This window comes from Mobula birostris, chromosome 14, assembly GCF_030028105.1.
Source record: "Mobula birostris isolate sMobBir1 chromosome 14, sMobBir1.hap1, whole genome shotgun sequence".
In the NCBI taxonomy this organism is placed as follows: Eukaryota; Metazoa; Chordata; class Chondrichthyes; order Myliobatiformes; family Myliobatidae; genus Mobula; species Mobula birostris.
The window spans coordinates 49,952,479-49,966,155 of record NC_092383.1 but is presented as its reverse complement, the minus strand read 5'-3'; the positions used below and the strand labels follow the sequence as shown (position 1 = coordinate 49,966,155).

Genomic DNA, 13,677 nt, shown 5'->3' with positions numbered 1-13,677 from the left:
ACCTGGAAATCTCCAAACTCAAAATCCTACTGTGTCACCTGAGTCGACCTTTATATAGTCACGGGGCACATGTCATCACGTGACCTCACATCGGCGGGAAAATCACATCAGGTGACCTCCAAGACCATTACAGCATTCTCACCAAAAAAACAGATCTCCTTGAGCATGTAACAATATGTTAATTCATGTGAACCTTTACTTAACTGACAAAAGTATAAAGAAAAGATTTTCAATAGTTTTACTGACCAACTTAATTGTATTTTGTAAATATACACAAATTTAGAATTTGATGGCTGCAACACACTCAACAAAAGTTGGGACAGAGTTAAAATAAGATTGAAAAGTGCACAGAATATTCAAGTAACACTGGTTTGGAAGACTCTACATTAAGCAGGCTAATTGATAGCAGGTGAGGTATCATGACTGGGTATAAAAGTAGCGTCCATCAAAGGCTCAGTCTTTGCAAGCAAGGATGGGTCGTGGCTCACCCCTTTGTGCCAAAATTCCTGAGAATTGTTAGTCAGTTCAAAAGGAACATTTCTCAACGCAAGATTGCAGAGAATTTAGGTCTTTCAACATCTACAGTACATAATATTGTGAAAAGATTCAGAGAATTCAGAGACATCTTGGTGCGTAAAGGGCAAGGTCAGAAACCACTGTTGAATGCGCGTGATCTTCGAGCCCTCAGGCGGCACTGCCTAAGAAACTGTCATGCTACTGTGACAATTATAGCCACCTGGGCTCGGGAGTACTTCGGAAAACCATTGTCACTCAACACAGTCCGTCGCTGCAACCAGAAATGCAACTTGAAACTGTATTACGCAAGGAGGAAGCCATACATCAACTCTATGCAGAAACGCCAGCGAGTCCTCTGGGCCCGAGCTCATCTCAGATGGACCGAAAGACTGTGGAACCGTGTGCTGTGGTCAGATGAGTCCACATTTCAGCTAGTTTTTGGAAAAAACAGACATCAAGTTCTCCGTGCCAAAGATGAAAACGACCATCCAGATTGTTATCAGCGAAAGGTGCAAAAGCCAGCATCTGCGATGGTATGGGGGTGCATCAGTGCCCACGGCATGGGTGAGTTACATGTATGTGAAGGTACCATTGACTCTGAGGCATATATTAGGATATTAGAGAGACATATGTTGCCATCAAGGCGACGTCTCTTCCTGGGATGTCCATGCTTATTTCAGCAGGACAACGCCAGACCACATTCTGCATGGGCTACAACAGCATGGCTTTGTAGACATAGAGTGCGTGTGCTTGACTGGCCTGCTGCCAGTCCAGATCTATCTCCTATTGAAAATGTATGGCGCATCATGAAGAGGAGAATCAGACAACGGAGACCACGGACTGTTGAGCAGCTGAAGTCTTATATCAAGCAAGAATGGACAAAATTTCCAATTACAAATCTACTACAATTAGTATCCTCAGTTCCAAAACGATTAAAAAGTGTTATTAAAAGGAAAGGTGACGTAATATAATGGTAAACATGCCTCTGTCCCAACTTTTGTTGAGTGTGTTGCAGCCATCAAATTCTAAATTTGTGTATGTTTACAAAATACAATTAAGTTGGTCAGTAAAACTATTGAAAATTTTTTCTTTGTACTTTTGTCAGTTAAATAAAGGTTCACGTGAACTAACATATCACAGATTTTTGTTTTTATTGCATTTTGGAAAATATCCCAACTTTTCTGGAAATGGGGTTTGTATATTAGTTCTGAACAAGGAATTATTCAGCCTGGTATGTCGAACACCTAAACCAATCAATCCCTTGACCATGTCTGCATGCTTTTATGCTTTGAGTTGCTGCCATATGATTGGCCAATTAGATATTTGTATGAAGGAGCAAGTGTACCTTATGAATGGCCACTGAGTGTGTTTGCCCAGTAATCCTGCTTCATTTGGGGTGAGCTCATTGCAATGCAAGATGTTGTTTAGTTTATCATTGAACATTATAGTAACATACAGGCCCCTGGGCCCTCAATCTACTCAAAGATCAACATTACCATGCCTCCAACATGGCCCTCCATTTATCTTTTATCCATGTACCTGTCTAAGAGTCTCTTAAATGTCCCTGATGTATCTGTTTCTACCACCACCCCTAGCAGCACATTCCATGCACCTACCAATCTCTAAACAAAACTACCTCCAATATCCCCACTACATTTTTCTCCAATTACCTTAAAATTACGCCCCCGGATATTAGCCACTTCCGCCCTAGGAAGAAGTCTCTGGCTGTCCTCTCGATCCATGCCTCTTATTATCTTCAACACCTCTATCAAGTCACCTCTCATCCTTCTTCACTCCAAAGAGAAAAGTCCCAGCTCACTCAGCCTATCCTCATAAGAACATGCTCTCTAATCCAAACGGCATCCTGGTAAATCTCCCCTGCACTCTCAATAAAATTTCCACATCTTTCCACTGATGAGACAACCAGAGGACCTCTTTTGGTTGAGGTCGACCATGGATGATGCGTCTCGGCTGTCTAGGTGATACGCAAGCCAGGGCAGTACCATTGTCATAGTCATAGTCATACTTTATTGATCCCAGGGGAATTTGGTTTTTGTTACAGTTGCACCATAAATAATTAAATAGTAATAATAAAACCATAAATAGTTAAATAGTAATATGTAGATTATGCCAGGAAATAAGTCCAGGACCAGCCTATTGGCTCAGGGTGTCTGACCCTCCAAGGGAGGAGCTGTAAAGTTTGATGGCCACAGGCAGGAATGGCTTCCTATGATGCTCAGTGTTGCATCTCGGTGGAATGAGTCTCTGGCTGAATGTACTCCTGTACCCAACCAGTCCATTATGTAGTGGATGGGAGACATTGTCCAAGATGGCATGCAACTTGGACAGCATCCTCTTTTCAGACACCACCGTCAGAGAGTCCAGTTCCATCTCCACAACATCACTGGCCTTACGAATGAGTTTGTTGGTTCTGTTGGTGTCAGTTACCCTCAGCCTGCTGCCCCAGCACCCAACAGCAAACATTACCGCACTGGCCACCACAGACTCGTAGGACATCCTCAGCATCGTCCGGCAGATGTTAAAGGACTAACTGGGTTTCATGATCTGTCCAGATGTCAACCGATGTCCAGTTAGTCCTGACAAAGGCTCTCTGCCCGAAACGTTGACTGTACCTCTTCCTAGAGATGCTGCCTGGCCTGCTGCGTTCACCAGCAACTTTTATATGTTTTGTTTGAAATTCCAGCATCTGCAGACTTCCTCGTGTTGGAGTTTTAAATCAGCGTTTTCCTTCTCCTAGATGAGCTGCTATCCTGGGCCGACGAGCCCCATCTGCCCAAGCAACTGGCTTTAAAGCACCAGACCTGTTGAGTTCCTCCAGCATTTTGTGTGTTGCATTTAACAGCTTTTTTGCCATTTCTGTCAGTAGAAACGGTTTCGTCAGATTTAGTAGCTAAGCACACGTGAAAGGCAGGTGCTGGACTTGATCGTTAGAGGCTATTTGAGACACACGCCATTGGGAGCATTTAATAGGTAGTGGGAGCTTATTCCCACTGCCACCTCCGGTTATAACAACCTTAAAGAACAGGGCGACCAGAACTAAACACAATATGTCAAGTGTGGTCTAACCAGGTTTTATAGAGCTGCAACATTATATCACGACTCCTGAATTCAACCCCTCTGCCTAATGATTGTCAACACTCCATACGCCTTTGTAACCACCTTATCAATTTGCGCAACAATTTAGTGGGATCTCTGGGTGTAACCTCACCCCCCCCCCCCCCCCCCCAGCCGGGTCTTTCTCCAGATGGCGCGGGTTCCCATGGTTGTGCGCGCTCTCGTTCTAGGCATTCCCGGCACGGTTCGGGATCCCGTGGCTGTGCGCTCGCTCGCTCCAGGCATTCCTGGCACGGTTTCTAGGGCTGGTTGGTCTCGGTGCGGGCTCCCGCGACTGGGCGTGCACGCGCGTACGCTTTCCGGTGGCCCTTTACAGCTGCTCGCTCCGCGGCTGCCGTAGGGAGAAAGCGCCGATGGGCCTGGTCGGGGACGGCCGGCCGCTGCTGGCGGCTCTCTTGGTCGTCGGAGTAGGTAAGGACAGAACGGCGGCAGAGGTAGGGAGAGATACAGGCCCTTTGGCCGAGTACCCCACACGGCTCCTCCCAAAATCCTGCGTTCGGCCGGCCCGTATCTCTGCCACCAGATCTCCGCCCCTCCCTCTTATCTCCTTAAATGGCACCGTTGTATCTCCTTAAATTAAACAATAATGTACCCGCTCCTTAAATCTCACCATTGTACCACACCCCCCCGGACAGTTAACTGAAGAAGTTATAGCCTATTTAAATCTTTTCCCCTCATCTGACCTATGCCCCCTAGTTTTAGACTCGTCTACCCTGGGGTGAAGACTTATCGTCCACATTATCAATGCGTCACATAATTTTAAAGACTTATATGAGGCCACCTTTCCTTATCATATGTCCTAAGGAATAAACATCCTGGTAAATCTTTTCTTCACTCCTTGCAGTTTCCTTCCCCTCCCACCTCACCTGGTTTCCCCTATTAACTACTAGCTTGTATTTCTCTCCTCCCACCCCCCCCCCCCCACCCACGCCACACCTTATTCTGGCTTCTTTCCCCTTTACAGTCCTGGTGAAGGGTTTTGGCCCAGAATGTCAACTGTTTATTCCTCTCCATAGATGTTTTCTGACCTGCTGAGTCCTCCAGCGTTTTGTGAGTTGTTCTAGAGCTCCTGCACCTGCAGAATCTCTTGTGTTTATAACCCAATTTTATATTCAGATTTACTTACCACAGGTACATGGCAACATACAGTGAAATGCATTGTTTACAGTAACAAACAACACAACCTAAGGATGTGCTGGTGGGCAGCCCTCAACTGTCATCACACATCCTGGCACCAACACAGCATGCTTGGCAGAACAATACAGAACACACAGCAGTAAAACAAACCCCTTTTCTCCTATCCACACACCACACACTCTGCTCCAAGCCCAGAACAAGTCTCCAGTCATCAGCTGGATGGGGTTTCATCGTACAGATTGATCTTTGGTCTAGCCATTGAGAATGATTGAAATGGGGTACTTAACTAAAACTGTGCATTGTACTCCCAAGTGCAGCTTCACAAACAACATATACCAGATATAATATAAACACACGAGATTCTGCAGATGTTGTAAATCCAGAGAGACGCACAAAATGCTGGAGGACCTCTGCAGGTCAGGGGGCATCCATGGAAATGAATAAACAGTCAACTTTTTGGCTGAGTCCTTTCCTCAGGACTGGAAAGGAAGAAAGAAGATGCCACAATAAAAAGGTAGGGGGAGGGGAAGGAAAACTAGCTGTAAGGTGTTAGGTGAAACCAGTGGTGGGAAAGATAAAGAGCTGAGGAGAAGGAGATCTGAGAGGAGAGAGGACAATGGGAGAAAGGGAAGAAGGAGGGCCACCAGGGGCAGGTGAGGAAAAGTGGTAAGGAGCCAGAGTGGAGAATAATATAATATCCCATGTCCTATAGTCAGTGCTCTGACTGATAAAGGCCAGTGTACTAAACACCTTTTTCATCACTCTGTGTACCTGTGATGCCACTTTTCAACTAACTATGCACGTGCTCCCGAGTCTCTCTGTTCCATTACACTGCTTTGTTCTGTACTGTACGTAGCATAAGTCCTATGCTGGTTTGACTTTCCAAATGAATCACCTCACACATGTCTGTGTTGAAATTCATCTGCCACTCTTTGGTCCACTTCCCTATCTAGATTCCTCTGTAATCAGCACCACCTTCACTATCAACATGTATTTGCCATATACATTTGCATGTATTAGGATTTTACCATGATGTGTTGGCGTGCCATGCAACAAAACACAACATTCAACCATTATAAAGAAATATATAAAAAATAAAGTTAGAAGTTTAAGTATGGATATAAAATTACATAAATACCAGCATGTATTTGCAATGGAAACAGCATTATAACAAGTGGTTAAAATGTCTACAGTGCAATGACTGAGCTAATAGATAGAGGGGAGTCGGGGGGGGGGGGAGGGCTAATTAGAATGGTTGCTGGTGGGGGTGAGGAGGAAGGAACTTTTAAAATGGTTTGTTTTGTGTTAATAGCCCAATAGCATTTTTCAGAAGAGAAGATTTGGAAAAGGGAGTTTGCTGGGTGTCTGTAGTGATTCTTACCTGCCCACTTCCAAGTCCTGCCAGTGACCTTTTCTGCTGACCTGACAGTTTGCTGTGGTTTTCATATATTGTGAGAGGATGCTGCACCAGACTGGACAGTGATGGCTGGTCTGTGGGTTATCTTTATGATGCCGTGTAGAATTGCACCGGGGTGTTCTAGGGAAGATGGAATTTTACCAACTGGCACAAGAAGTACCTCCTGTGCTGTATGTTGCTATTAATGAAGGAGATATGGTTTTCTCACATGAGCTCCTGTGAAATAATGATGCCCAGAAACGGGAATGTTGAAACAATGTTAACTATAGAGTTGTTGATAATGAGAGGGTGGAGAGGAAACTCATTTGTCCTGAAAATATGCATCTCCATGGCATGAAGGCATTCAGCTCCAAGTTATTGTTTATTTGCCAGTGGTACTTGGATTTGTTGCCTCAGTTCAAAGTAAATTTATTATCTAAGTATATGTCACCATAAACAACCCTAAGATTCATTTTCTTGTGAGTAAATACAAGAAACACAATAGAATCAATAAGAGACCACACCCAACAGGAAAAACAACTAATCTGCAAAAAAGGGAGAACAAAACTCCAGATACAAAAAGAAAGTGAAAAAAGAAATTATAATAATAAGCATTATAAATAAATAAGCAATGCATATCGAGAACATGAGATGAAGAGCCCTCGAAAATGAGTCTGTAAGTTGTACAGTTCATTGATGATTGAGAGAAGTTTTCTCCTCTGGTTCAAGAGCCTGATGGTTGAGGGTTAGTAACTGTTCCTGAACCTGGTGGTGTGGGTCCTGAGCTTCCTGTATCTTGTTCCTGATGGTTGAGGGGTAGTAACTGTTCCTGAACCTAGTGGTGTGGGTCCTGAGCTTCCTGTATCTTGTTCCTGATGGCAGCAGCAACAAGAGAGCCTGACCTGGTAGGTGGGGTCCTTAATGATAGATGCTTCTTTCCTGCAACAGCACTCCATGTAGATGTGTTCCATGGTCTGGAAGGCTTTACCTGTGATGGACTGGTTCTTATCAGTTGCAGCAGAGTTACAGATTGGCATGTATGATGTTGTAGGCATCACTGAATCATGCCTGAAAGATTATAGCTAGCAGCTTAAAGTCCAAAGATACACATTGTATTGAAAGGACAGGCAGGAAAGTAAGGGGAGTGGCATTGCTCTGTTTGTTAAAGATTGAAATGAGATCATTAGAAAGAAGTGACATAGGGTTGGAAGGTGTTGAATCATTGTGGATAGAGCGAAGAAACTGCAAGGATAAATGACCTTGATGGGAGTTTTATACAGACCCATAGACGGTAGTAAGGATATGGGCCTACAAATTACAATGGAGATAAAAATGCATGCAAAAAGGGCAATGTTACAGTAGTTACAGGGGCTTCAATATGCAGGTAGATTGGGAAAATCAGGTTGGTGCTGGATTCCAAACGGGGGAATTTCTGTGAGATGGCTTTTTAAAGATGTGCCTCATGACGAGCCTCTCGAAACACTTCATGATGATGGATGTGAGTGCAATGGGACGGTAGTCGTTGAGGTGGGGACGATGGTCGCGGCCTTGAAGCACGTTGGAACGTCGGTTCTGCTCAGGGAGATGTTGAAGATGTCAGTGAGAACATCTGCCAGCTGGTCTGCACATCCCCTGAGCACTCTGCCAGGAACATTGTCTGGTCCAGCAGCCTTCCGTGGGTTGACCCTGCATAGAGTTGTCCTCACACTGGCCACGGTAAGACACAGCACCTGGTCATTGGGAGGAGGAGTGGTCGTCCTCGCCACCACGTCATTTTCCGCCTCGAAATGAGCGTAGAAATTGTTCAACGCATCTGGGAGGGAGGCATCACCAGCACAAGCAGGTGGTGTTGTCTTGTAGTTGGTGATGTCCTGAATTCCCTTCCACATGCGCCGCATGTCGCCGCTGTCCTGGAAGTGGCTGTGGACTCGCTGGGCATTTGCACGCTTTGCCTCTCTGATGACCTGGGACAGCTTGGCCCTCGCTGTTGTTAGGGCTGCCTTGTTGCCTGCTCTGAAGGCGGAGTCACGGGCCCGCAGCAGCGCACGCACCTCCGCGGTCATCCATGGCTTCTGGTTAGCGTGTGTAGTGATGGTCTTGGCCACAGTGACATCATCGATGCACTTGCTGAAGTAGCTAGTCACTGATGCCGTGTACTCCTCTAAGTTGGTAGAGTCGCCATCGGTTGCAGCCTCCCTGAACATGTGCCAGTCAGTGTGCTCAAAGCAGTCTTGAAGAGCAGAGATGGCTCCTGCTGGCCAGGTTTTCACCTGCTTCTGAACTGGTGTGGAGCGTCTGATGAGCGGTCTGTATGCTGGGATTAGCATAACAGGGATGTGGTCTGAGTAACCGAGGTGGGGCCAGGGCTCCGCCCAGTACGCGTCGAGAATGTTTGTATAAACAAGGTCCAACGCTTTCTCCCCTCTCGTTGCAAAGTCCACATACTGATGGAATTTGGGGAGCACTGACTAGAGGTTCGCGTGGTTAAAATCTCCGGCGACAATAAACAGAATGAGGAAGAAATTATATCTCAGTGATTTTGATCGTGGAATGATTGTTGGTGCCAGACTGAATAGGTCGAGTTTCTCAGAAACTGCTGATCTGCTGGGATTTTCACAGGCAACAGTCTACAGACCGTAGCTACTATTACTCTACTGTCACCAGTGACCCTGTACACTTACTATTCTCTCTATCAGCACAAATTTGACATCTTCACCCTCTGAGCCATTATTATACCTCAAAACTGTTGTAATCTCATTATTTATTAACAACTTTACCCATCTACCTGCCTTTAAAAGTTAATAAAGGTGTACATGATGATAAGAGACGAGCTGTAGATTGAGTGGACAGCCAGATACATTATCTCAGGGCAGCAATGGCTGAAGCCAGGGTGCATAATTTTAAGGTAATTGGAGGAAAGTATAGGGAGTGGGGATATCAGAAGTAGATTTTTTTACGCAGAGAATAGTGGGTCCATAGATTGCACTGCCAAGGGTAGTGGTAGAGGCAGATACATTAGAGACATTTAGGACAGATGAATGGAGGGCTATATAGGAGGGACGGGTTAGATTGATTTCGGAGTAAGTTCAAAGGCCAGCACACTGTTGTGGGTTGAAGGCCCTGTGCTGTGCAGTAATGTTCCATGTTCTGTATCCTCTAATATTTACTGTCCAGCTTTCATCATGTTGAAACTATACCTCTATACCACTTACTTCTCTTTCTACCATCAACTTACCTCTCATTAGGAATAGTGTGTGCATTCAGATAAACAACCTTTCCTGATTCTGACTCAATTTGCTGGTGCAATCACAGATATGAACATCAGCTCTCGATACACTCTGGTTATGGAATTTAGTCCATTGACACCACGTCTTTGGTCAAGAAAGTACAGTAGCATCTGAGGAGACTGAGGTGAGAGAGGCTTCCCCCCACCATTCTAATCAATTTTTATAGGAGCACTATTGAGAGTGCTCTTGCAGTTGCATCACCATCAGCTACGGGAATTGTAAGGCAAGTGACCACAAGACCCTGGAAAGGATTAAAACACTGCTGATAGGATCATCGAGGTTGCTCCTCAACCATTGGAGATATTTATCAGTAGTACTGGGTATGCAGGACCCTTAGCATTGTCAGTAACCCCTCCCATCCATCTCCAATCTCTTTGATCCTCTATCACTAGGCAGGAGGTGCTATAGCATTTGGACAAGAACTGTTAGAATGGCAAACAGCTTCTTCCCCCAGGCCATAAGACTACTGAACTCCATTCAGGTCTCATCACAATTGAAGCGCCTGTAGCATTATACAGTTTACATCTTAACTTATAACATACACGCACCTTATTAGTTGTTAATTTATTTGTGGTAATTTTACTGCTGTGGGCTGGATCTGTGGCATTTAAGTCTGGTGATCCAGGTCTGTAAAAGAAAACTAGGTATGACTTGTGGAGGGCTACCTCAGGAGCTAAGAAACAATTCCAGGAGAGGTTGGAGAAGACATCGGATGCACGTCAGGGGGTTTGCGGGATATTACTTTTTACAAAGCAAAACCCAACATCGTGAATGGCAGCGATGATTCAGATGAGTTCAATGCCTTTTATGCTCACTTTGAAAAGGAGAATAAACCCACAGCTTTGAGGGTCGTGCAGGATCCGATGACCTTGTGATCTCTGTCTCAGAAGTCAATGTCAGGCTATCTCTCAGGAGTGTGAACCCTCGCAAGGCAGCAGGGCCCAATGGTGTACCTGGTAAGGCTCTGAAAACCTGTGCCAACCATCTAATGGGAATATTCAAAGACATTTTCAATATCTCACTGCTACAGTTGGAAGTTCCCACCTGTTTCAAAAGGGCAGCAATTGTACTAGTGCTCAAGAAGAGCAGAGTGAGCTGCCTTAATGACTATAGTCCAGTAGCACTCACATCTACAGTAATGAAATGCTTTGTGAGGTTGGTCATGGCTAGAAACAACACCTGTCTCAGGAAGAACCTGGACCCACTGCAATTTGCCTATCACAACAACAGGTCTACAGCAGACACGATCTCAATGGCTCTCCACACAGCTTTGGATCACCTGGACAAAACAAATACCTGTGTTAGGATGCTGCTTATTGACTATAGCTCAGCATTTAACGCCATCTACAGTCCTGATTGAGCAGTTACAGAACCTAGGCCTCTTTACCTCCCTCTGCAACTGGATCCTCAACTTCTTAACCGGAAGTTAGGAAGTGGAAATAACATCTCCACCTCGCTGACAATTATCACTGGCGTTCAACAGGGATGTGTGCTTAACCCACTGCACTACACTCTACACCCAAGTCTGTGTGGCTAGGTATAGTTCAAACTGCATCTATAAATTTAGACCATAAGAGATAGGCTAATCCCAGATGCCACTCAACACCATATATCTACCTTTTTGCCATATCCTTTGATGCCCTGACCAATCAGGAATCTATGAACTTCTGCCTTAAGTATACCCACAGACTTGGCATCTAATGCAGTCTGCGGATTCTGTGCAGTCTACCGCGGAGCATTCCACAGATTCACTACTCTCTGGCTAAAGAAACTCCTCCTTACCTCTGTTCTAAAGGGTCGCCCCTCAATGTGGAGGCTGTGTTCTCTAATTCTCGATTCACCCACTATAGGATATATCCTCTCCACATCCACCCTATCTACTCCTTTCAACATTTAGTAGGCTTCCATGAGATCCCCAAGCATTCTTTTAAATTCCTGTGATTACAGGCTCAAAGCTGCCAAAAGCTCCTCGTATGTTAATCTCTTCATTCCCAGAATCATCCCTGTTAACCTCTCTGGACTCTCCAATAACAACACATCCTTTCTGAGATAAGGGGCCAAGACTATTGACAATACTCCCAAGTACGGCCTGACAAGTGTCTTATAAAGCCTCAGCATTATCTCCTTGCTTTTATATTCTATTCCCCTTGAAATAAATGCCAACATTGCATTTGCCTTCTTTACCACAGATGCCATCTGTAAATTAACCTTCTGGGAATCTTGCACGATGACTCCCAAGTTCCTCTGCACCTCTGATGTCTGAATTGTCTCCACATTTGGATAATAGTCTGCACTATTGTTCCTTTTACCAAAATGCATTATCGTACATTATTTGCTGATGATACAATCATGGGTTGTTGCCAGAATTTCTGATGGTAGCAAAAGGATGTACAGGAGTGAGATATACCAATTAATTGAGTGATGTCGCAGCAGCAACCTTGCATTCAGTGTCAGCAAGACCAAAGAGCTGATTGTGGACTTCAGGAAGGGTAAGGCGACAGAACACAAACCTGCTAATTAAATTTGCTAACGACACTAAATTGATTGGCCTTATCTCAATCAATAACAAGGTGGCCTACAGAGAAGAAGTCATCTCTCTGACACAGTAGTGTCAAGAAAACAACCTGTCCCTCAATGTTGCAAAAACAAAGGAGCTAGTTGTGGATTACAGGAGGATTAGGGACGGGCTAACCCCTAATGAAATCAATGGATCTGGGGTTGAGAGGGTAAAAGCTTTAAGTTCCTTGGCATCCACGTCACCGAGGACCTCGTGGTCTGTACACACCAGCTGTGTGCTGAAAAAGGCACAGCAGTGCCTCTTTCACCTCAGATGGTTGAGGAAGTTGGTATGGGCCCCCAAATCCTAAGAATTTTCTACAGGAGCACAATTGAAAGCATCCTGACTGGCTGCATCGCTGCCTGGTATGGGAACTGTACTTCCCTCAATCGCAGGACTCTGCTGAGAATGGTGCGGACAGCCCAGCGCATCTGTAGACATGAACTTCCCATGATTCAGGACATTTACAAAGACAGGTGTGTAAAAAGGGCCCTTAGGATTATTGGGGAGCCAAGTCACTCCAACCACAATCTATTCCCAGATATCCCACCCTGCAAAAACTCATTTCAGGGAGGTAGCACCATCATTTCAGGGAGGTAGCCCCCCCCCCCACCGTCGACCTCCAAGGGTGTATGTAATACTTTGTTCAGTGATTTTGTCTAATCTGTAAACCAAGTTGGGTATATGCAGAAAATGTGACATTAAAATATGTACTTATATTATCATGTTTATTCTATTACAACTTTAAGCAAGTCTACAGGGAGTTTGGCCTCATCATGTAGGACATCAATAGAGTATCTCCTTAGCAGCTAGCCAGCTAGTTTAAATAACATTAGCTATGCTAATGAACGAATGACACCTGTTAAACTCACCTCAACATGTCATTTACATTTTAACCCACCAGGGGCAATAAAAAAGTCACTGTTGCAGACAGTGCAGCGAGCAACACTGTCATTATTTTTGAGGTTGACTGTAAAGCCCGCCCACAGAGAAAACTGACAGATCTACTTAGCACGAAGAGAAACCAATCAGGATTCTTGCTCTCCTTCTCCCTCTCAAAAAATCGATTTCCAGGATATTGTATATAATCTCCGGGCGTCAGGGAGCCGCTCTCAATATGCGGGAGACTCCTGGAACTTCCTGGAGAGGTGGGATGTCTGTTTTCCAGCTGCTACCATCTGGGAAATGGTACTGCAGCATAAAAGCCAAGACCAGCAGGCTCTTCCAACAGGCCATCAGACTGATTAACTCACGCTGATTTAAGTGTATTTCTATGTTACATTGACTGTTCTATTTATTATAATTTACCATGATTGCACATTTAGATGGAGACATAACATAAAAAATTTTACTCCTCCTCATGTATGTGAAGGATGTAAGAAATAAAGTCAATTCAATCCTCATAGGGGGATCTGAACTGGGAATTTCAAGTTCCTGGGTGTCAATATCTCTGAGGACCTAACCTGGATACAACATATTGATGCAGCTATAAAGAAGGCAAGACAGAGGCTAGATTTAATAGGAGTTTGAGGAGATTTGGTTTGTCAACTAAAGCACTGGAAAATTTCTACAAAAGTACTGTGGAGAACATTCTGACTGGCTGCTTCACCATCTGGTATGAGGAGGGTGGCAGTAGGAGCACTACTGCA

The 13,677-nt window shown here is 44.8% G+C and overlaps 1 protein-coding gene across 1 annotated transcript in view; it reads left to right on the top strand.

The window, feature by feature from the left end:
• LOC140209389 (uncharacterized) overlaps positions 1 to 13,677 on the top strand; it is a 142,869-nt gene that overhangs the window by 6,641 nt on the left and 122,551 nt on the right. The window contains exon 2 of the mRNA XM_072277640.1: positions 3,822 to 4,085. Coding sequence (XP_072133741.1) covers positions 3,822 to 4,085 — 264 coding nt within the window. The remainder of the gene's footprint in view (positions 1 to 3,821; positions 4,086 to 13,677) is intronic.